The sequence below is a fragment of the Crotalus tigris genome, unplaced genomic scaffold (assembly GCF_016545835.1).
Source record: "Crotalus tigris isolate CLP2741 ecotype Arizona unplaced genomic scaffold, ASM1654583v1 scf7180000019411.436016, whole genome shotgun sequence".
NCBI lineage: Eukaryota > Metazoa > Chordata > Lepidosauria > Squamata > Viperidae > Crotalus > Crotalus tigris.
In genome coordinates this window covers 390,150-413,896 of record NW_024097524.1, presented here as the reverse complement: position 1 = coordinate 413,896, position 23,747 = coordinate 390,150, and the positions used below count along the sequence as shown (strand labels likewise).

Here is a 23,747-nt window from a genome sequence, read left to right as displayed (position 1 = left end):
GCTGGGACCTGTTACGAGGTCCATGCGCGGAGTGCAGGCGCGGCTATGTTTATAAGCAGGTTTCCTCACTGGCTGGTCTATACCCTGACGATGATGGCAGATTCCTAGCCATCGAAAGCTTGGCCTTATTTATTAAAACCGTGTTGTTTTATCGTCTTTTTATCGAAATGTATATACCCAGGAATCATTATTTTTCGATTTTTAATGTCATTTTATATATATATATATATATCGATTTTAATGTCATATATATATATATATATATATATATATATATATATATATATATATATATATATATATATATATGTGTTTCTGAGGTTTTGCGGGTATTTGTATGTAGGTCTTTGGTTGTTCGGGTTTTCTCCTGCGTAAAATTGGAAGTGTCTTGGCGACGTTTCGACGAAGTCCCATTCGTCATCTTCAGGCTGGTGTTTTCAAAAAATAACAAGGCAGCCCAAAATCTCAAACCCCTCTGCAACTCAGACTAACCTGAGCACAACCAAACAAAACACTCCCCCAGCCAATCAGAGCACAGCCAAGCCCCTAACCATTCAGAACACACCTCCACCCAATCAGAACACAGCCAAGCTCCCACCCAATCAGTTCATACCCCCACTGGCAGTTAAAAGGAAGAAACAGCTAAGACCACACATTGCTGCTCAAAGCACGAAGCTGAAAACACCAGCCTGAAGATGACGAATGGGACTTCGTCGAAACGTCGCCAAGACACTTCCAATTTTACGCGGGAGAAAACCCGAACAACCAAAGACCTACATATATATATGTACAAATCCAAACAACTCGCCGTCTGGAGAGCCGAAAACACAGACCACCCTCAAGACAGATACACACACCAACAAACTCAGAAGACTACAAGAACGCCAGAAACAAACCCCTCCTCCCTCACAGCCACACATGAAACAAACAGTGCATAACATCTCAGATAGGATCCTCACCAAAGCCCAAAACCAATGTCCTTTCCAAAGGATTCAACTTTGCAGTCGCTCCCAAACACATCCCCACTGAAACCATTATATGTGGAGTTGAAACCAGCCTGACCAAAATCAACCCCGACGACGCTAACAGAATCAGACTCGAAATCACCAACATCCTCTGCACCAGCAAGCCACCCAAAAGCAACTTACCCAAAGAGGAACAGACAGCACTACGTAACCTGAAAGAAGACACCAGCATAATAATCCTACCAGCAGACAAGGGCAATGCCACAGTGGTTATGAACACATCTGACTACCAAACCAAATTAACCAACCTACTCCAAGACTCCACATACAAACCCCTAAATACAGATCCCACCACCTACCTGGAAAAAACCACCAGATCCAAAATAAAAGCCTCCCCCATTAGCGAAGAGATCCAGCAAAGAATCATTCCCAGAGAGAAATCATCCAGATGCCCCAAACTCTATGGTCTCCCCAAGATACACAAAGAAGGAACCCCACTCAGACCTATAGTCAGCTCCATAGGCTCACCTCTACAAAACCTAGCCAAATTTCTCGCCAAACAACTACAGCCCTATGCAGAATCCATCACCTCACACGTAAAAAACTCATTCCAGTTTATAGAGATCATAAAGAAACAAAACTTACAGCCCAGCGACCTACTAGTGAGCTTCGATGTCATATCCCTCTTCACCCAAGTGCCTATCAAAGAAGCCTTGACAGCTATCCAAAACAAATATAACCCCCCCAAACACATCTTAGATCTGACCAACCACTGCCTATCCAACACATACTTCATCTATAATGGACAAAAATACAAACAAACAGAAGGAGCACCCATGGGATCACCCCTCTCACCTGTCATTGCCAACCTCTACATGGAACACTTTGAAACCCAAGCTCTAGAAAAATCGGATCACAAACCCAAACTCTGGCTCAGATACGTAGACGACACCTTCATAATCTGGCCACATGGGAAAGAAAAACTGGACAACTTCCTCACACACCTCAACAGCCTACACCCCAAAATACAGTTCACCATGGAAACAGAAGCTAACAACCAACTTCCCTTCCTGGATGTCTTAGTCTACAAGAAATCCAATGGCTCCCTAGGACACACCATCTACCAGAAGAAAACACACACAAACCGCTATCTGCACGCTCTCTCACACCACCACCCAGCACAGATCAACTCTGTAGCCAAGACACTCATCTCCAGAACAAAACGCTTAGCTGACGAACAACACCTAAAACCCGAACTACACACTCTCACCAATGTACTAACATCCAATGGATTCCATAGAAATAAGATTACAAACCTAATCCAAAAAGAAACCCCCACTAAAATCCAAGACAAAGAACAAGAAAACGGCAAAGCCCTCCTCCCATACATAAAAGGCACCACAGACAGAATCAGTAAGATCCTCCATAAACACAACATCAAAACAGCATTCTGCACAAACAGAAAAATATCCACCATCCTTAGAAACCCCAAAGATAAAATTGAATTAGAAAATCAAGGAGTATACGAAATCCCATGCACCACTTGTCCCACCACATACATCGGACAAACCAACAGAAGAATAAGTGCACGCATTGAAGAACATAAGAACTCAGTCAAAAAAGAGGAACCAACATCTTCCCTGGTCCAACACCTTAAAGCCACAGGACATGAAATTGACTTTAAAAATACCAGAACCATTGCCAAAAGTGAAAATTTTAATAACAGAATAATCAGAGAAGCCATCGAGATAGAAAAACGCCCACACAGCATGAACAAGCGAGATGATACCTCCCGCCTACCAGCCATTTGGAAACCCGCCCTTATTGACAAACGACTCCCTAACACAAAAAATGATACCAGACCCACACTCACAAAAACTACACAGGATGTCACCACCACACATCCACGCCAAAAACAAACCCAAAGCCACACCGATGATGAGGCACGACCACAAACCAGAAGCCAGACCACAGCTGCATCATTAGCCACTTTAAACCCCTCCAATCCAAACATGAAGCAAACTGACACCCTCCATGAAGAGGAGGCACGACCACGAACGCGAAGCCAAAAAAATAGCAAGGCAGCCCAAAATCTTAAACCCCTCTGCAACTCAGACTAACCTGAGCACAACCAAACAGAACACTCCCCCAGCCAATCAGAGCACAGCCAACCCCCCACAATAGAGCACAGCCAACCCCCAGCCAATCAGAGCACAGCCAAGCCCCTAACCAATCAGAACACACCTCCACCCAATCAGAACACAGCCAAACTCCCAATCAGTTCATACCCCCACTGGCAGTTAAAAGGAAGAAACAGCTAAGACCACACATTGCTGCTCGAAGCACGAAGCTGAAAACACCAGCCTGAAGATGACGAATGGGACTTCGTCGAAACGTCGCCAAGATACTTCCAATTTTACGCAGGAGAAAACCCGAACAACCAAAGACCTTCATACAAACACCCGCGAAAACCTCAGAAAACACACATATGTATATATATAAAAAATGACACCAGACCCACACTCACAAAAACCACACAAGATGTCACCATCACACATCCACGCAAAAAGCAAACCCAAAGCCACACCGATGATGAGGCACGACCACAAACCAGAAGCCAGACCATAGCTGCATCATTAGCCACTTTAAACCCCTCCAATCCATACATGAAGCAAACTGACACCCACCATGAAGATGAGGCACGACCACGAACGCAAAGCCAAAAAATAGCAATGCAGCTCACCATTTTAAACCCCCGTGCAACTCAGAGTAACCTGAGCACAACAAAGCCCCCACCCAAACAGAACACTCCCCCATCCAATCAGAGCACAGCCAAGCCCCCATCCAATCAGAGCACAGCCAAGCCCCTAACCAATCAGAACACAACTCCACCAGTCAGAACACAGCCAAGCTCCCACCCAATCAGTTCATACCCCCACTGGCAGTTAAAAGGAAGAAACAGCTACGATCACACATTGCTCCTAGAAGCACAAAGCCGAAAACACCAGCCTGAAGATGACGAATGGGACTTCGTCGAAACGTCGCCAAGACACTTCCAATTTTATGCGGGAGAAAACCCGAATAGCCAAAGACCTACATACATACATACATGCATGCATGCATGCATACATACATACATGATATATGCAGTGTTATCTTCATTTTAGATGTCAAAAGGGTCTCTCTATCTCTGTCTCTCTCTCTCTACCTCCCTCTTTCTTTCCTCTCACACTCTCTTTCCTCTCCCTCTCTCTTTCTCTTTCCTTTCTCTCTTTCCTCTACCTCTCTCTTTCCTCTTTCTCAGTCTTTCCTCTCCCTCTCTTTCTCACTCTCTTTCCTCTCCCTCTCTCTTTCTCACTCTCTTTCCTCTCCCTCTCCTTCTCTTTTTCCTCTCCCTCTCTCTTTCTCTCTCTCTTTCCTCTCTCTCTTTCATTCTTTCTCTCTCTCTCACTCTCTTTCCTCTTTCTCTTTCCTCTTCTCTTTCTTTCCTCTCCCCCTCTCTTTCCTCTTTCCCTCTCTCTTTCCTCTCCCTCTCTCTTTCCTCATCCTCTCTCTCCAAACAAGGAGAGAGAGAGAGAGAACAAAAGGCAGACAGAGTGGAAGGAGCAGGGAGAGGAGGGGGGCAGGAGGCAGCAGAAGGTGCTGAAAGGGGCCTGGGGCACCACAGACTGGCATGGGGAGACGCGTGGCCAGCTTGGCTGCCCAGGGAGCGCCCCAGGGACGGTTCAGGGAGCAATTCCATGCCGGCTGCCGCCCCAGCCAGGACTGCTGCCCAGGGGGCAGCAGGAGGAAGAAGGGGAGGAGGAGGGCGAAGAAGCCGTTGCCGCCCCAGCCGGGATTGCTGCCTGGGGAGCCACAGGAGGAAGAAGGGGAGGAGGAGGAAGAGGGCGAGGAAGCTGCCACTGCCCCAGCCAGGACTTTGCGCTGCCCGGGCTTGCCCTCCGCCCATGGGATGTAGCCCTGGCTGGCTGCTGGGAGGGGGCTGGTGCCGCTCTGGCCCTAGCTGTGATGCTGCAGCTGCTCTGGCTGACCGGCCCCTGCCAGCCCCTCTGCCAGCCTGGCCACCCCCCCCAGGTGCCCCTCTTGCCGCTCGGGAGGCAGGAGGAGGAGGAGGAGGAAGGCGAGGAAGCCGCCGCTGGACCCCAGGAGGAGGCGCCCCTCTGCGGGTCCAGCCAGGGCTGCTGGTGTCCAGCAACTCTGGCCAGAAGGGGCTGCTCTGGTACAGGTATGCCAGGGGGGTGCCACCTGCCCCATAGCCGGATCGTGGTGGCGCTCCACAGACTTGAAGCCCCCTCCCTCCCCCTGCCACCGACCCTCCGTCTCCAGCTATGCTGCTGGTTGGAAAATACCTCCCCCCTCCTTTTCTCTCCCCCCCATCTTCTGCTCACCTCACATTCTTCGCCAACAAGCTGACTGGGCTGGCTTTAAACCAGCTCTCTTCTCCTGCCATTGCTGCGTCTCCCTCTTCCTTCCCAGCAGCCGGGACTCCAGTGCGCCTTCCCGGCCAGCGGGGCCAACAGTCACATCGGCTGGGGATCACAGGGGCTGCTCTCCCTCGGGGTCATGGTTTGTGGGAGGGCTGGCCTGCTAAGCGGAGGCTCTGTTGGGCCGCTCCCAGTGGGGATCCTGGGGCTTCCCCATGCGGCTCCCCAGCTACATGCGCCTCGGACGGGGCCAGCCCAGGAAAGGGACTTCCTGGCCACGCTTCTCCCAGGGGGCGGGGCACCCAGGCGCAGGGCCAATCAGTAGTCCTACAAGGGGGAAAGTCCGCATGTGTGTGTGTGTGTGTGTGTGAGAGAGAGAGAGAGAGAGAGAGAAGGGAAGCACAAGTGCCTCTCTCTGTCTCTCTCTCTGTAAATGACGGAGGAGGCTTGGAGCTGCATCAGAAAGCTCAAACAGCCACATGCGGCTCCAGAGCCGCGGTTTGCCAACCCATGGCTAGAGGGATTGGACTTATTTTTTAAAAAAAATTAAGATATCATACAATTTTATTTCTATAGACCTTGAAGAATAATGGCGCAACATACTCCCCATGTTATAAAAATTGGATTAGATATTTACCAATTGGAAATTACTCATCTCATGCTGGTCTTAAATGAAGATGTTACATTGATAAAAAGTATCTCTAGGCTGCAGGAGTGATGATTTAATTTATATACTGCCCCATGGTCTTTACAGCACATTTTTCACATTTCATGAATCTCAGTTCAGGTGATAATGAACAAGCCAGATAGCAGTCACCTTCTGTTGATCTTAAATCTATAACTTTCTCCATGGACCTTGATAAATTGAAATTGTAGAAGAGTTTGCAAGGTGTAAACTTGGTCTTGTAGAAGTGCAACCTGATCAAAAATGAGTAGAATGGTATTCTACTGGACAACCAAACTTTTACCAACATAGAATAGAGATCTTTTAGTAACACAGAACATAGAATAATAGGATTGGAAGGGATCTTGGAGATCTTCTAGTGACTAGTCCCCAACAATCTATGTCCTCGTTTTACCAGCCTTGGAAGGATGGAAGATCTAAGTCCCTGATTGTTTAATTCTGACTGTGTTATGAGATGAAGCTCACTAGACATATATGGTTTAAAATTTGGATCATTGTCACTGTCTGTGCCTAGCCAGTGCATTGCTGCATCTTCATCTATTTTGTCTAAGCTCCATTTCTCTGGTGGTTTTGCTACAGGCATATTGTAATTGTGTGTCATTGATGTCATTGCTGAAGGCAAATTGTGGTATTTAATTTATTTTTTTTAACAATCTGTCATGTGTTCATTCTGTTCTTGCCATATCATTGGGGCAACAAGCAGCACTGACTTCCAAGCTTTAAAATTTAAATTAACAGCATATCTTGTACAATAAATATGAGGAGCTCAGGACTTGTCTTGATCATTAATATTACAAGCAAGTCTTTTGCTTTCTTAACAAGTCCAGTCATGCTGCATCTTTGAGCCTTTAAGTGTGTATTCACCACAAATATAACAGAACCTATTACGGCTGTTCTGACATTCCAAGACATTCCTGCTGTAATCAGTATCCTACAGCAAGTCTATAACTGGCTTACTTGTTATGTAAATTATATGTATCAAGACAATGTTATGCCTTGAAACAATCGTATCAAAATACATGGGAAACTGATATCATCAAAATGAGTGGCATCTGTGCATGTGAGCTGCTTTTTGTAGCCTTTCCAGGCAGCATCCATCCAGCATCCATCCCGCCTAAGCATATGTAGGCATGCCCAAACTGTATATTTCACAAACACTATACAGAATGCCCTGAGTGCTTGCCTGGACAAGCACGAGCTAAACAAAGCATCTTTTAATGTAAGTGAAAATTAGTAAAAAAAAGTATATGTAAAAAGAAATTGCAAAAATAGGTTCCCATAAAACAGGAATGTGATAGGTTACACTTACAGGCTACTTTAATGATTAGCTACCAAAAATCTATAAGACACACCAAGGGTGTCAAATTGCTCCTGGAGGCCGGACGTGTCAAAACTGCCCGATACGTTGTGCGACGTCACGTGATGTCACAAATTTGACATGTCTGAGATAAACCAAAAGTATTATATGCTGGGTTCCTCAGCCCAACAATGCTGTTGCTATGTTGCAAGATCCTGATTGTGGTATGTGGAACCTACTACTGCCTTTTCTGGATTCCCAGGTAAAGAAGATGCTGTCAGTCTCTATTCCTGATACCCCCTTATTCTCTGTTGGATGAAGTAGCGTGGCCATTTTCCACTTCTTCCCATTAACCTTTTCTTTTGCCAACCACAGCAAGATCATAACAAAATCTTGCAATAAGTTCTTGCAGCAGATAATCCTGCTAAAGCGTCAGTCATGTTTTATATAGGGCTCCATGCTCCTGGTTCCAGTCCTAACAGCCACTCTAATGACAGTAGTGGCTCACTGCAACTTGGAGAAACATTACCACTCACGTAAGCTCTGCAGGGGCCAGTCAGTCAACACAGTGACCATAACCTGAAGCTACACGTATGGAAAAGAGACCTTCATTTCCCTCTGGAATGGAAGCATTCTAATAATCAGATTCTTCTCAGTCTCTTCTCTTCCAATTACTTAAAAAAAGTCTGACTTAATATTTCAATGAGCTGAAGTCTTACTGTTACATTTCTGGCTAAATAAAATTTTCTAGTCTCTTCTGAGCCTTAACTGCTTTAACTGTTTACTGCCACTTGCTTTTTTCCTTTCCTTTTTTGTCTTCTTGCCTTTTCAATTAAAGCAGCACACATATATGTACAATAGTCTAATACAAAAAATAAAAGCAATAAAAATTCAAACAATAAAATCATTTCCTTTTAAACGCATATCTAAGATGTATCCACAGATTTTTCTTTCTTCTATATAGAGAAAGAGAGTCATCCACCTCGGAAGTTTCCTTCTGATAAGATATTCGAAGCCATTTCTTCAATGTTTCCTGATAAGGGTACAGCAGAAGAATTGAAAGAAAAGTAAGATGTTATTAAATTATGTAAAACAGAATCTCCATTTCTGGAGAAATGATGTAATATAGTCATAGCAAATTGTAGGATGTGGTTAACCAAATTTTTAAATTAGGTTGCTAAATTTGTAGACTTAGATTGGAATTCCAAATTATCTGAACCTATTAATATTAATCAAATGTTTGAAAAGCATATTATTTGACTTTGTGAAAATGATTACATTTTGAATATGTTATTTGGGTCCCTGTCTCATTTTAAAATCAACAAAAAGTTAGTGTAGCGATTAAGGTTTTAGATTAAAACTTTTAAGTATAATTTTATCACTCACTGGGTGATTTAAAAGTAAACCCTCTCTTTTAACCTAATGTATCTCATGAGATTGCTGTTGGTATAAAATGTAAATACCCATGGAAGGTAATTTTAACTCTTGGTGGGCTATAAGTCCAAGGAATGCATAATAAATGTTCTTTGTACTGTTATTAATAGGAAATGATAATGTCCAATACTGAAATATTATCAAGATAACATCTTCCTTTTTTAGTATAACATCACAGGTTGATGAAGGTTTACTTTTGCAGTGTGCTCCAAAAGGTATTGGTTTATCTAGTTTACAATGTTTAAAATTGGCTTCTTGCTGAATTTAGTGTGTTTACTTAATTGAAATACTTTGTATTTCTTTGAAGTACCATAAAATTCATTTTTAAATCATGTAAAATAATAGTGTTTACTTTTTCTATAGATATAAAGAACTTACTGAACAACAACTTCCAGGAGCTCTTCCTCCAGAGTGCACACCAAACATAGATGGACCAAATGCCAAATCTGTTCAGAGGGAGCAGAGTCTACACTCTTTTCACACTCTTTTTTGTAGACGGTGTTTCAAATATGATTGTTTCTTACATCGTAAGTGAAAAGTAATTTTAAATATTTTTATTATCTGGAAAAATGATTGAAATATTCCATTCTGGTTGGTTTACTTCTGTTACATGCATAAGCACTAGAGAATCCGAATAAGGTGATTTTTTTTATTTTCATACTCTTTGTTCTTTGATTTGTACAGCAAGTAGAATGACTTTATTATAATCAGTGTAATTTTTCAATAATTTCATTTTTCTATATATGAAATGTGTATGATCATTTAGTCCTTTTGCTGAAATCAATTTCCCTTCTTTTGTTTTGGGGCAAGGCATTTTGGCATTTACTCAATATGTAATACTTACCTGAAAGTTACTATGAAATCATGTTTCAACGTGCTAAATTATTTGATAAGACTATGATTTAAGAATACTTTATTTTTGTGTGCTGCTTGTAAGTAAAAAAGCCAGCAACATTATGAGGGATCAAAGACCATACATCTGAAGAATACCAGGTTAAGAAATTTTAAACAAAAACAAAATTGACTCAGAAGAACTAATCAACTACCCATTGTGTATTAGTGTAGTTCTGAGTCAACATTGTGTAGTTGATTAGTTGTGTCCTGTAATCACAGTTGCCAATGTATATCTTTAGCAACTTGGAACTGGATTAAAAAGAAAGACACAATTGAGTGTCATCTGCATGACACTGTATTTCCAAGTTACAAAGTACAAGATTTTTTAATGAGCATGGAAGTTGACTAGTTCTCCAGCAATATTTTTTTTTAAATTTACCTTCCAGAAAGGAATGAAATAATCTGAAAACATATATCACTATTCCAAAAAGGCAGTCTGGAAAGATAATAGTTTTGATGTTGAAATCTTAATATCACCTCCAAACTATTTTAATTGATTTCTCAATTAATAATTGTAAAAAAAGTTGGACATTTAATGCTATCCTCTGATAAGGTAGACAAGGATTATTTGTGCAAAGTGTAGTACAACTATTAAACAGAATTATTATACAATTACATACAATAAAGTCATACTGGGGGCATTCCAGTATGCCATTCAGGAGGTGCCTGAAATTCACAATCATTTCATTGTATTATTTCAGTATTAAATAGTTTATCATGAGCATTGGTGATTTATTACATTAAGTTTCATGTTGCTGAGAGGAAGAATAAGTGAAGGCTTATTCTTAGACAAACTTACCAGATTTATTTATTTCTTTCAAAATGCTCTGCAGCATTCCATGCGACTCCTAACACTTACAAACGGAAAAATACAGAAACTGCAATAGATAATAAGCCTTGTGGACCTCATTGTTATCAACATCTGGTAAGATTATTTTATTTTCTTAGCTTTATTTTTAAAAATTCTTTGAACTGAAGGAAAATAGATATAGGTAATCCCCGAGTTATAAGCGTTTACTTAACGCTCATTCGAAGTTACGCGATAAAGCGCCCCCTAGTGCTTACAAGCAAATCCCAAAATTACAAATATTGTGGCACCACGGCAGTTATTCGTCTTTACGAGCGACTGCAGAGGCTTTGCAACATTCACCGTGGTTATTCCCTGCCTCCTCACCCCACACTGGGTCTCCCTAGGCAGTAGGTCTTCAATACTCACCCTGCGAAGATCAAGATCCTTCACTTTCTTGGCTACTCCAGGCCTTTGGTGCTTTCGCAGATAATGGAGGCCTAAAGTAACTCAAGGTCATGTGAAATCAGTGGGGCGAGAGCTCACGCTACTGATCTCGCGTTATCTCATGGTACTTTAGGCCTCTGTTCTCTGCAACAGAGAACGGAACCAAAGCTGGGGGATGCTTTCCAGGCCTGAATCTGAGGCCTGGGGATACTTCTTTGGCTCTCCTGTGGCCCAATCCAGGCACTTGAGGCCTTTTCTAGGCTTCTGCCGCCCAGATTTGAGGCTGGGAGACGCTGCGGAAGAGGAACCGCATCAGAGAGGAGATGGATCTTTTCAAGGTGAGTCCTGCGCGGCAGGAAGGGAGGGGGAAGCATGAGGTATCTTAGTGGGTCGGGGAATAACCGAGGAGGCAGGGAATAACCACTAGTTCCATCACTAAGCCCTTCATGGTCTTCCCCACCCTGAGATACCTCATGTTCACTTAATGAGCCGTATGCGTCTTAACAAGCAAGGGAGTGAGCTCATTTGAGGTACAAGATTCACTGCCATGAGTTTTTGAGTTACGAGTAAAATGGTCAGCCTCCCATTACACTTGTAACTTGAGGACTACCTGTATGTATAAATTTCTGTTCCAAGAAAAAAAGTTTAGTGAGATTAGTAGTTTGTTAAATATCAAAATTATATGTAGAATATATTCACTTTTACTCAGAGCTGTACAATTTGTGGTCCAGGACTACATGCAATCTCCATAAGGCATGAGTATGTTTTCAAAATGCTTCCAAAAATTGTCAATATTGTAATTTCTAATGTGAGAATGAGAAATTTGTGATCTATTCAGAAAATAATATTAACTATACTTACTTTATAATTTTGATTCTGCTTAAATTAAATTAAATTATTTCAAATTAAGTTTATGTTTTGGCTAGTTGGGCTGTTCCTCCTTAACAATCATACCAGATTTTTCCCTCTTTTTCTATAATGGTAAGTGAGCATGACTTTGGGAGATGAGGAATTGGAAGATGCTTTCAGACTTGTTAATGTAGCTTTACAATAAAATAGTATTAGCTTATCTGTTTGTATTTCCTGACTGATGTACCTGAGAGGGGTGACATCAGTTTTTCAAGTCTGGAAATATACATCTCCCACTGTCTCCTATATAATCTAATAATGTTGGGCATCGGATCCCTTCTGAGCATCTTTCTCCAGAAATACAATAAATATATTATTTATCAAAATATTTCTGCCAGACTTTTCTGTAAATAAGTAAATCAGATGATTTTGAAAGACAACAGTCCAGCTGCTTCTGTGATAATCTCACTTGTTTTCAATTGTTCTAGCTTTTCATGTTATTGTTGTTTTTGTCATTTCATTGTCTGTATCTAGTTGATTATTTTTACAAAGTGGCGAACCTCTGAGGCTCTCCTTCCATATTCATACACTCCTCAAAACCTGATTTGCTATGTCAGAACTTAATATAGCTCCTTCTACAACAGGCCTTTGCCCATTACTTTATAGGTGAAAGCACCCTGTATTTTCTGTCCTGCATTTTCACTCCACTGTCTTTTGACTTCTTCCTGTAAGCCAAAACACTAGAGCCAGGTCACTCTCATTTCTCTGAAAGTAGGATGGAACTAGTAGATAAGGAAAGGGGTAAAGGTGTATTTTTTTAAACCTTTCAGTTTGTGCCCAGAAGTCTTATGTCAAAAGGAGTCTCACTGCAATCATGTCTCTTCTGATGAAACACATCCAGGGTACTTGTCAATTTTCCCTATACACAATATGACCACTGAGTTTTATTATTTCCATTGCTTGTATATTAAGTCACACCCAGTCCACATGGATGTTTCATAAACCAGCCTGTGGAGCCTCCTACAATTTCCCACTTGCCTTCCTCCAATAGATTTTTTACATTTCTGTTCAGATTACATATATCTGTGATTTCTACCCCTGTCTATAGTTGGAGGGTATTCCTTCCCTTTTCCTTTCTTGCATCAATTATTGTGGTCTTGGATTCATGTCTTGAGCTGTTTCTTTTCCGATTGGGGCAGAACAGCATTTAAAGATCTATTTCAATTTTATACACTCAATTTCTTTCACAAACTGAAGCGAGGGCACTAGGCCCATTCCTAGTTCTGGGCCACAGCAACTTTATCTGTTTGGGAAATACTCTTTAATCCAGGAGTCCCCAACCTCTGGTCCATGGCCGCTGCATGCCAACAACTGGTCTGCACAAACAAGCAAAACCCCCTCTGCAGGATGCAGGCAACACACAAAACCACACACATCTCTTCATGGAACCGGTTCCTGGCACTCAAAAGGTTGGGGACCTCTGCTTTAATCAATCACAGGTCTTCCTAACCACCCCTATATACTTCCCTCCCTGCCCTAGTACCAACTTAGACAACTTCATTCATTAAGAAAATAGAAAAAAGAGGGAGTTTGAACAGAGCCTCAGGAGTCAGTCTATTCAACACAAAAGGGTCACACTCATTCCTCCAAAGCCAAATTTTGCCTTGCTTTCTGGACATCTCTAGTCATTTTCAGCTGAGCTTGCAACAGGACTAGGGATGACTGAGAATTGGAATGGAAGGATCCTATACATTAAACAAACTTCCATAGCCAAAATTGACTTTACCCATAGACCATTGCATTACATACCTAAATAATACCCTTATGTGGCATTAGGAAGAGATGGGGGATCAATCCCACAGCACTCATCCTTTGTTGTCCCTGGTCACACCTTGAAGTTTGTGAATCCCACATCTGATACCAGTTTCAGAATTAGGCGCAGAACCCCAAAATATCAATATTAGAGGCCCACTGCAATTATTTATTCAATGTACAATGGAGGAATTTTCTTCCAGAAAATAGTGGGAAGGATTTCTACAGACAAAAGGATGCACTCATATCTGTACATTTCAGGAAAGGAAGGGAAAATGATAATCGTACATAATGCATAAGTAACAGATGATGTAAGCATAAATATTCATAATTAGCAAGCCTCAAGTTCCCCACCCAGCTACTGTTACTATCTTCAAAAAAGAGTTATTGTCTTAATAAAGAGAAACATACCAATTGAATTGCCCTAGCAGTTTTAATAAAATTTAGAAACAAGGGCATCAAGGTTGCCTCATTCATTTTTTTCTATATTTCTATCTTACACGCTCCCACTCTTCCAATTACTCACATTATGCATATGGGTTGTGCCCTTTTTTACCCGACTGTTCCCTAGGCAGTATCTTTCCTCCCCATCTTCCTAAGTCATTACCACATACCATTTTTTGTATATAAGTTTTTTTATTCATTTTTTCCATACATACAATAGTAATGTTTCAACCAATGTGCTGTCTGAGTTTATATGCTAATACATATTTACTTTCTAATCCTTTCTTCTTTCCTTCAGCCAGTGATAAAATAATTTCCAGTCTTTTCTCCAGCAGGATGGCTGTAGAGTCCAAATGGATGGGTTCTATGACGGCCTTCCTGCCTGGCAGACTGGGTAAAAACTTCGGCCACACCCCTTCCTTTGGGCGTGACCCCAGTTTTGACTCAGTCTCGAAGCCTGGTAGAAGTGCGAGAGGCAGCTCTCAGAACAAAACTAATTTAACTCAAAAAAAAAAAAAAAAAAAGAAGAAGAGAGAAAAGGAATCCCCTCTTCCTCCAGTTGAAAGAAAAGTTTACTGGCAGCTGATAGGACTCGAGAGAGGCAGCCAGGATCGGCGGACTCGTGAGTGGGGCGTCAGGGACTTACGGGAGGCTTGGAGCCGGGCCGGATCGCTCGCCGATTTCCGGCCCGCCGAGCAGCTGTTTGGCGCGGGGGCCTCACACCGGGTTGCTCGTCGCCCTCCGGGTCCGCCAAACAGCTGAGTGGTTTGGCCGATAGAACGAGGCGCCGCTCAGCGTGAAACAGCTGAGCCGCGCGGAAAGCGGCAAACCGCGGCGCCGCTCGGCATAGACCAGCTGAGCGGCGCGAGAAGCAGCCCGACAAGAGCAGAACTAGCGCGAGAATTTCTTTCTCCTTAGAGGAGAGGCGCAGCCCCTTAAGACTAAAGGAGTCTTACTGATTGCCAAAGTCAAAGATCCGCCATTGTTTTGAACCTCGTGGATTCCCGGGCTACCATTGGGAGGCGTGGCTTCTTCCCCATTCGCCATTTTGAACGAACGGATCTACCCGCCGTTTTTCCCTTGGGGGCGGGGCCACCATCCGGATTCCATTTCCTTGCAGACAAAGGGGGAGCCCTCATGCTAGGATCTGTGGTTATCTCAAGAAATTGAGACAAGAGGAAGGAAGAGGGAAAAGAAAGAGAACCGTTCTGATCGTGGTCTGTTGCCACAGCCACAGACTGGGGGAGAGAGAGATATAAACTGCACTTTGTCTGGACTAGGTGAGGAGGTGAGGAGGAGCATTTTTCCCTGACTGTTCCTATAGTGGCCTTTAGTCACTGCCTTGCAGGATCTTCTGTCCAAAGACTCCTGTCTGTCCGGCCATTGTTTGTATAGGCAGAGGAGGGCTCAGCCCCAAGCATCTGCATCTGATCTGCGTATCTTGTTCCCCCACTCCAGGCATTACCTACTCGGGGTGTCTGGCACAATGGCAGACAATGTCTCGTATTCAGTCACACAGGTCCCTCAATTGTCCCCCCCACAGCAACAACAAAAACGCAGATCTTCTGAATCAGAGGTGGGGGGGAAGAAGAAAGCTAAAACAAAGCACCTTTCTCAGAAGGGACAGTCTAAAACGGCTGTGCGAGAGGCTTTGAGGAGACATTTGGCTTTAGAAAGACAAATTAGCAGGGCACAGAGAACCAATGCCAATGGGACAAATTTGGTTTCCCCTGTCCCAGCGGTGGCACCCAGCACAGATCCTACTGCCGAGGAAGTGCTCAAGACTTGGTCTCCTCCTGGGGAAACTGAACAGTTAGACTCCTCCAATCCCTCCTCACCAGCTTCTTCTTCTTCACCCGACCACACTCCAGCGCCTCACTCCAGCGACAAGGCGCAGGAGAACATATGGTCGGCACAATTTCATGCATTCATGCAGGATGCATTCTCCCAGTTCATGGCTTCTAAGGGGCAAGTGGCCTTTCACACACCCCGTAAGGGTCGGGCTAGGCCACCCCCTACCAGCACCTCTGAAACTTCCTCTCAACTGGGAGAGGGTGACTCAGTGGACCTTGACATGTCAGACATGCCCCTCTCGGAGGACGAGGAGACTGCACCTGAGCAGGCGACGAGCTCTGGCCTCTTTAACCCAGCGCTCCTAAAATCACTCCTGGTAAAGGCTGTTTCCACAGTCAACCTAACATCAGTACAGGATGAGAAGCCCTCAACAAGCAAGGAGGCCAATCCTCTGTTTGCCAAAAAGGTTCCACAAGATAAGTACATTCCATGTGCGGAGGTCTTTATGACCACGCTGGAGGAACAATGGTCCTCACTTGCAAGCCCACCGGCACCTAACAGCGCGGAAAGAAAGCTTTTCAACCTATCTCCCTCCTTCTCTAACATGTTAGAGGTTCCTACTGTAGATAACCCCTTAATTTCATTATTTTCTACCTCCGCGATTCCAGGAGACATGGCGGAGGTCTTGAGACCTGAGGAGAAGAAATTTGAACACTCCCTCCGGCGTTCCCATATGGCTGCAGCCTGGGCGGCCAGAGCAGCCACTTCATCATCATTCTTCGCGAGGGCCAGTATCATGTGGCTGAGGGAACTGCAAGGCACGGTGCCTCCAGACCAGGTCAGAGTACACCAAACATTGGCCAAGCTCCTCGCGGCCTCGCAATTTGTCTCTGACGCTTCACTGTACGCAACAAAGTATGCGGCTAGATCCATTGCGGCCACAGTGGCCTCACGTAGGCTACTATGGTTCAAAAATTGGAAGACAGACCTGAGGTCCAAATGGCGTCTTTCGACGTCCGAATACAGTGGAGTAGCCCTATTTGGTTCCATTCTGGACCCACATGTCAGCGAAGGCAGAGACAAGAAAAAAATCCTAGTACATCCATCAAAGAAGTTAGACAGGAGAGGCAGTCAGGACTTCCGGAGACAGGGCTCCCGCCCAGGAAGCCCCTGGGAATGGAGACAGCCCTTTCGATCAGGGCAATCCTGGGACTGGCCCAGAGGCTCACGATCCTTCTACCCCAGACAGGATCGAACCCAGGATCGCCAGAGCCCGGGAGCCAGGGGCCAGTTCCAGTCCAGACGCCCATATAGGGGAGCGGGAGGCAGATCCTTTAAGCGTACCAAGTGACGCCAAACAGGATACTCCCATTGGGGGTCGGTTAGGAAATTTCATCGAGGTCTGGGAGCAGACCACGACCGACGCCTGGGTTCTGGAAACGATCAGGCATGGTCTGACCTTAGACTTCTGTTCTCCCCCACCAAACCGGTTCATCAGATGTCCCATCTCCAGAAGAGCACACAAGACGAGGCTGATAGCTTCGGCCATAGCCCACCTCCTGTCAATCCAGGCCATAGAGAAGGTACCAAAGGAGGAGGAGGGAAGAGGATTTTACTCTATCCTCTTCGTCATCCCAAAGACATCAGGAGGGTGGAGAGCAATCTTGGACCTGAAGGGCCTGAACTATTTCATAAAGTACAGGAGGTTCAAGATGCACTCCTTGAAATCCATCCTAGCCAGCGTCAGGGAAGACGACCTATTATCCTCAATAGATCTCACAGAGGCGTACCTACACATTCCCATCCATCCCAGCTACCGGAAATTCCTCAGATTTACATACGCGGGTCGACATTACCAATACAGGGCATTACCCTTCGGGCTATCATCAGCACCAAGGGTATTCACCAAGATCCTAGCTGTAATAGCGGCCCACCTCAGGTTGATCCCGGTTCGCGTTCAGTTTTATCTGGACGACATCTTGATTCAATCCAGATCTCGGGAGCAAGCAAGGGCAGATCTCGAGACCACAATCCGAACCCTACAGGGGCACGGATTCTCGGTCAATCTAAACAAGAGCCACCTCATTCCCTCAAGGAGACTGCAACACCTGGGCGCGGTGATAGACACGTCACAGTGCAGGGTATACCTTTCCCAGGAGCGACTGATCAACATATCCAAGCTAATTCACCAAATTCAAAGGATCAGGAGAGTGCCCTTGCTACAACTCTCGAAGCTCCTGGGGAAGATGATATCTTGCATGGGCATCATCCCATGGGCAAGGCTCCACTCGAGGGAGTTGCAGTGGTTCCTCCTACCCTACCAGAGGAGGAACCTCAGCACCTCCAGCAAGAGGGTGCTGGTAACAGCACAGGTGATGAAATCACTAAAATGGTGGCTATCCCCCACGACACTCAAGGGGAGCATATTCAGGGAACCGAACAGGGTCACACTCACGACAGACGCGAGCCTGTTCGGATGGGGGGCCCACCTGGGAACCCAGATAGCACAGGGCCAGTGGGGACAGAAGGACCTGTCACACAGCATCAACTGGCTAGAGCTCCGGGCCATACGCCTGGCCCTCCGTCATTTCTCTCACCTAGTAACGAGGAGGCACGTCCTCGTGCTTACAGACAATGTAGCAGCCAAGGCACATGTAAACAAGGAGGGAGGAACGAGATCAGTGGAACTAATGAAGGAAGCATTGGCGCTGGCCCGATGGGCAGAAACCAATGTGAGTTCCATCAGAGCGGAACACATCTCAGGGGAGACAAACACCCAGGCAGACTCCCTGAGCAGAGCCAAGGTGGACCAGTCGGAATGGCGTCTGGACCCGGTTCTCTTCGAGGAGATCTCCCGGAGGTTCGGACATCCGCACCTAGATCTATTTGCCAACCACAAGAACACACAACTCCCCAGGTTCTTCTCCAGATTCCCGTCCCCGGGATCGGAGGGAACGGATGCCCTCAGGTGCCGGTGGCCGGCGCAACTCCTGTACGCCTTCCCACCGCTGCCATTAATACCGGCGACCATACGCAAGATGATCCTGGAGGGCGCAGAGATGGTCTGCATTGCCCCTCACTGGCCACGGCGCCCGTGGTTTGCCGACCTCGTGGACCTTTCGATATCACCTCCGTGGAGGATTCCCCCGGACAGGGTAAAACTCAGTCAGGGCAAGCTTGTACACCCAGATCCCCAGTGGCTACATCTAGCCGCTTGGCATTTGAGCGGCAAAGCTTAACTAAACAATCTTATTCGGCAGGGGTGATATCGATCATACAGGCATCACGAAGAGCGTCCACTAATAGGATTTACGACGCTACATGGAAGGGATTTTGTAGGTGGTGCGCTTCGCTTCACCTAGACCCGACCGCAGTATCTATCCCTAACATCCTAGATTACCTATTGGAGGGTCTTAATAAGGGCCTGTCAGTCAATACCATCCGCAGACAGATATCGGCCCTCTCAACTGTACTCTCCTGCGACAACTTAACTTCCCTAGCACAGCATCCAGCGATTAGTGCCTTTTTAAAAGGGGCATCTAACACAAAGCCCCCAGTCATACACAGGTACCCGTCCTGGAACCTGCCTAAGGTCCTTCTAGCCTTGACATCAGCACCCTTCGAACCTCTTGAAACATGCTCACTCCATCACCTATCACTGAAGGTATCTTTCCTTGTGGCAATTACTTCAGCAAGGAGAATCTCAGAACTTGCAGCACTGTCAGTAAGGAAGGATCTGTGTACCTTTTTCAAAGACAGGGTCGTTCTTAGACCAGATCCGACCTTCATTCCGAAGGTAAATAGCATCTTTCACAGATCTCAGGAACTTACGCTTCCTGATTTCTGTCCAAGACCCAAACATAGGCTAGAGCACAGATGGCACAAGCTAGACGTGCGGAGAGCGCTCTGTTTCTACGTGAAACGCACCTCGGCTTTCCGAAAGACTGAAGCATTATTTGTGTCCTTTCAACCAGCAACTATGGGAAAGAAGGTGTCTCCTTCCACCATAGGCAGGTGGATCAGAGCCTGCATAGCACAGGCATACGTCTCACAGGATTTGCCAGCACCCACTCAGGTGACTGCCCACTCAACTCGGAGCGCAGCCACATCTGCGGCGTGGCTAACACAAGCTCCGGTGGAAGAGATTTGCAGGGCCGCAACCTGGTCCTCACCTTCGGTTTTCATTCGACATTACCGTTTAGACTCCCTAGCAGCAGCAGACGCGGCTTTTGGCAGAAGAGTTCTTCAACAAGTCGTATCTGCTCAGAGTTCGGTAGCCTAGACATTCCCTCCCAGGGGGACATGAGGGCTTTGGTATGTCCCATCCATTTGGACTCTACAGCCATCCTGCTGGAGAAGGGGCGTTGTCTTACCTGAACGCCTTTTCTCAGCAGGATGATGTAGAGTCCAAGCCCACCCAGAGGATAGGTCTAGGCAGGGAGATAATAACGATATAATAAAGAGCTGCAATGTTAATTCCAACGAAGTTTCTCGCCTAAGTCAAAACTGGGGTCACGCCCAAAGGAAGGGGTGTGGCCGAAGTTTTTACCCAGTCTGCCAGGCAGGAAGGCCGTCATAGAACCCATCCATTTGGACTCTACATCATCCTGCTGAGAAAAGGCGTTCAGGTAAGACAACGCCCCGTTTCTTCTTTTTCTTTCAGTCTCATAGTCAATCCGTCCATCTCTGCACATTCTAATATTTTTTTAATTATTTCTTCATCCAATAGTACTCCTTCATTTTTCTAATGTTGCGCAAATATAATTCTTGCCACTGTTGTGACACGCAAAGTCAAGTATAAGTTTTGTTTATTAGTCTTTTTTGGCATTATACCTAATACAAAAAGTTCAGGTTTAAAATCAACATGTTTTCCTAACATCTGTATGTATCTTTTCCCAATAATTCTTTACTTTATCACATGTCCACCAAACATGATAATACGTGCCTGACTTATGTTTATATTTCCAACATCTATCTGACATATTTTTAAACATATTTGCTAATCTTGCTGATGGCAAGTGCCATCTGTAAAACATTTTATATAAGTTTTCTTTATAGGAAGTTGACATTGTCAATTTATAGTTTCTTTCCCATAAATTTTGCCATTTTTCTAATTCTATATTATAACCGAAATTTTTCGCCTATCTTATCGTTGTTTCTTTGACTTGTTCACTTTCCATTTCTAAAGTTAATAAAAATTATACATTTTCTTAATTAATTTTTCAGCTGAAATCAACAATGTCTTATCAAACACAGTTTGTTCCTTATAAAATCCATACATTTTAACATCTCTATCATATTTAGTTTGCATTTGTAAATGTGTCCAGCATGTTAGGTTGATAACCTGATTTTCCATTTCTTGTTTAGATTTTAAATTTCCTTCAGAGTTTAGAATATCTATATGTCCAGATTTTTTCAACACTAAATTTGGGTGTACAAATGCTTCCATTGTTGACAACCACCCTGGAATTTTTAAATATATTTTACTTTTTATTTTTTCCCATGTTGTTAACAGTACATTTCTTATATAATGATTTTGGAAATACTTATGAACTCTATTTTTCCAATACCATAAGAAAGCATGCCACCCCAATTATAAAGCATGCCCCTCCAGATATAACGACCTTTTGTTTTTAAGAATTATCCATTCTTTTACCTCTCTTAATACAGATGCTTAATAATGTAGAACCCACTCCAGTAGGCCAAATCTTCCATTTTCCTTGGCATCTTGTAACAATTTCCACTTAATTCTAGCTTTCTTTCCTTACCAAATAAATTTCAAAATTAGTGAGTTCAAATCTTCCAAAAAATTATCCAATTTTATAGATATTGTTTGAAATAGAAATAAGATTTTTGGTAGTAAATTCATTTTCATTGTGGCAATTCTTCCTAATATTGACAGTTGTAAGTTTTTCCATTTTTCCAAATCCAGTTTTATTTGGGTCAATAATTTTGTGTAATTATTTTTTTTTATCATTGAACATCTTGCCTTTAACTGTATCCCCAGATATTTAACCTTTTTAACTATCTACAATTCTGTCTTTTCTGATATTTGGTGTTGTTTTGTTTTTGGTTTTTTTGCTTATCTGTAAGGTTTTTAACTATTACTTTAGTTTTTTTCTCTATTTATTTTCAGTCCTGCCATTTCTCCATACTGTTCTATCTTTCCCAATAGTTTAGGAATCATCTCCAAAGGTTTTTCTAAAATAAACACCAAATCATCAGCAAATGTTTGTAATTTGTATATTTCACCTTTTATTTCTAATCCTTGTCTATAATTTCTATATCTTGTCTAATATTTCTATTCAAAACTTCCAAAGTGAAAGTGAATAACAGAGGAGATAGTGGACATCCTTGCCTTGTGCCTTTCCTTATCTCAAAGTTCTCCGTATAGTCTCCATTCACAATCACTTTCGCTGTTTGTTTTATCATATTTATAAAATTCTGTCCAAAGTTCATTATTTGTAATTGTTGAATCATAAATTGCCAGAAAACATTATCAAATGCCTTTTGGGCATCCAGAAATACTAATACCTTTGTTTTACTGGATGCAATTCATAGTATTCTAATACATCCATTATCACTCTTAGATTGTTTTTAATTTGTCTCTTGGTAAAAAACCATTCTGATCTGAATGTATAAATTCAGTTAAGTATCGTTTCAATCTCTCTGCATTATTGAAGTAAAGATTTTATAATCCACATTCAGTAACGATATTGGTCTGTAATACTTTATCTGTGTCAAATCTGTATCTTCTTTTGGTATTAAAGTGATATTTGCTTCTATCCATGTGTTTGGAAGTTTAGCCTCCAACAAGAGTTCATTGCAAATGTCTTTCAACGGTTCACTTAGCATAGGGCTTTTCACCCAGTGGTACGGGTACTACCTGTGGTACATTGGCATCTAGCAGATGGTACACGACCATCCTAGAAAAGTGGTAGTGGGGGAGGGGAATGAGCTGAACTGATGGAGGGACCGAAAGCCTGAGCGAGAGATGGCTGGAGCTGCAGGGCTGTCAGGGCTCAACGGAAGCGCCAGGATCAGCGCCAGGCTCCAGCTGGAGCTCGGCACTGATCCTGGTGCTTCTGCTGAGCCCTGAAGAAGCACCAATCAGCTGGAGAGCAGCACTGATCCTGGCACTTCTGCTGAGCCCAGAAGAAGCACTGATCAGCTGGAATGTTGCAGCATCTCCAGGGTCTTGTGATTTGCATTCAAATGCTTGGCAACTGATTCATATTTAATACAGTCACAGCGTCCCACGGTCATGTGAAGTGACCAAAACCTGCTGCAACCATCCAACAAACGGGGGGAATAAAAACCAAATACCCCCCCATCCCACCCCCACTGCCAATCCTCAACAGAAATTCTCAGAACAATGAAAACCTTGGACAGGAGGAAGAGCGCTGCTGGCGCTGTCTTGCTCGGCTGTGGCTTGTGGAGGACTTTTTTCAGTGCCATTGTAACTTCGAACAGTCACTAGGCGCACTGTTGTAAGTTGAGGACTACCTGTACTTTTATCACTTTTTTCCCTTTTTTTTTTTTTTTTTTTGGTCATCAAGTTTTTGACACCTTGCTAGGCGACTGGTAGTACTCGGGTGTTGCCATATCCTAAAAGTGGTACAATGGGTGAAAAGGTTGAAAAGCCCTGACTTAGTGTATCTCTCCCTGAGATATTGGATTTAGCCTAAAGAAGTTGGCTCCTTTTACAGTTTGGATTTTAGCCTAAGATAGTTGGCTGGAAGAATGAGTACATCAAACCTTACTAGACTTATGAAAAAGACCTCCTCTGCACCCTCTGTCCTAGTCCAACAACCCAGGGATCTATCGAAACAATGCTGCAGTGTGAGAAAATAAGCACTGCACAAAATGAGATGCAATCCACACTAAAATTGATTCAAAAATCAATGCAAAAAAA

At 43.8% G+C, this 23,747-nt stretch overlaps 1 protein-coding gene across 1 annotated transcript in view; it reads left to right on the top strand.

The window, feature by feature from the left end:
- The window catches only part of EZH2 (enhancer of zeste 2 polycomb repressive complex 2 subunit), a gene marked incomplete at its 5' end in the record, with an annotated part of 68,340 nt that overhangs the window by 15,172 nt on the left and 29,421 nt on the right, over positions 1–23,747 (top strand). The window contains 3 exons of the mRNA XM_039362285.1: positions 8,336–8,438; positions 9,169–9,332; positions 10,533–10,624. Of these exons, the coding sequence (XP_039218219.1) occupies positions 8,336–8,438; positions 9,169–9,332; positions 10,533–10,624 (359 nt within the window). The remainder of the gene's footprint in view (positions 1–8,335; positions 8,439–9,168; positions 9,333–10,532; positions 10,625–23,747) is intronic.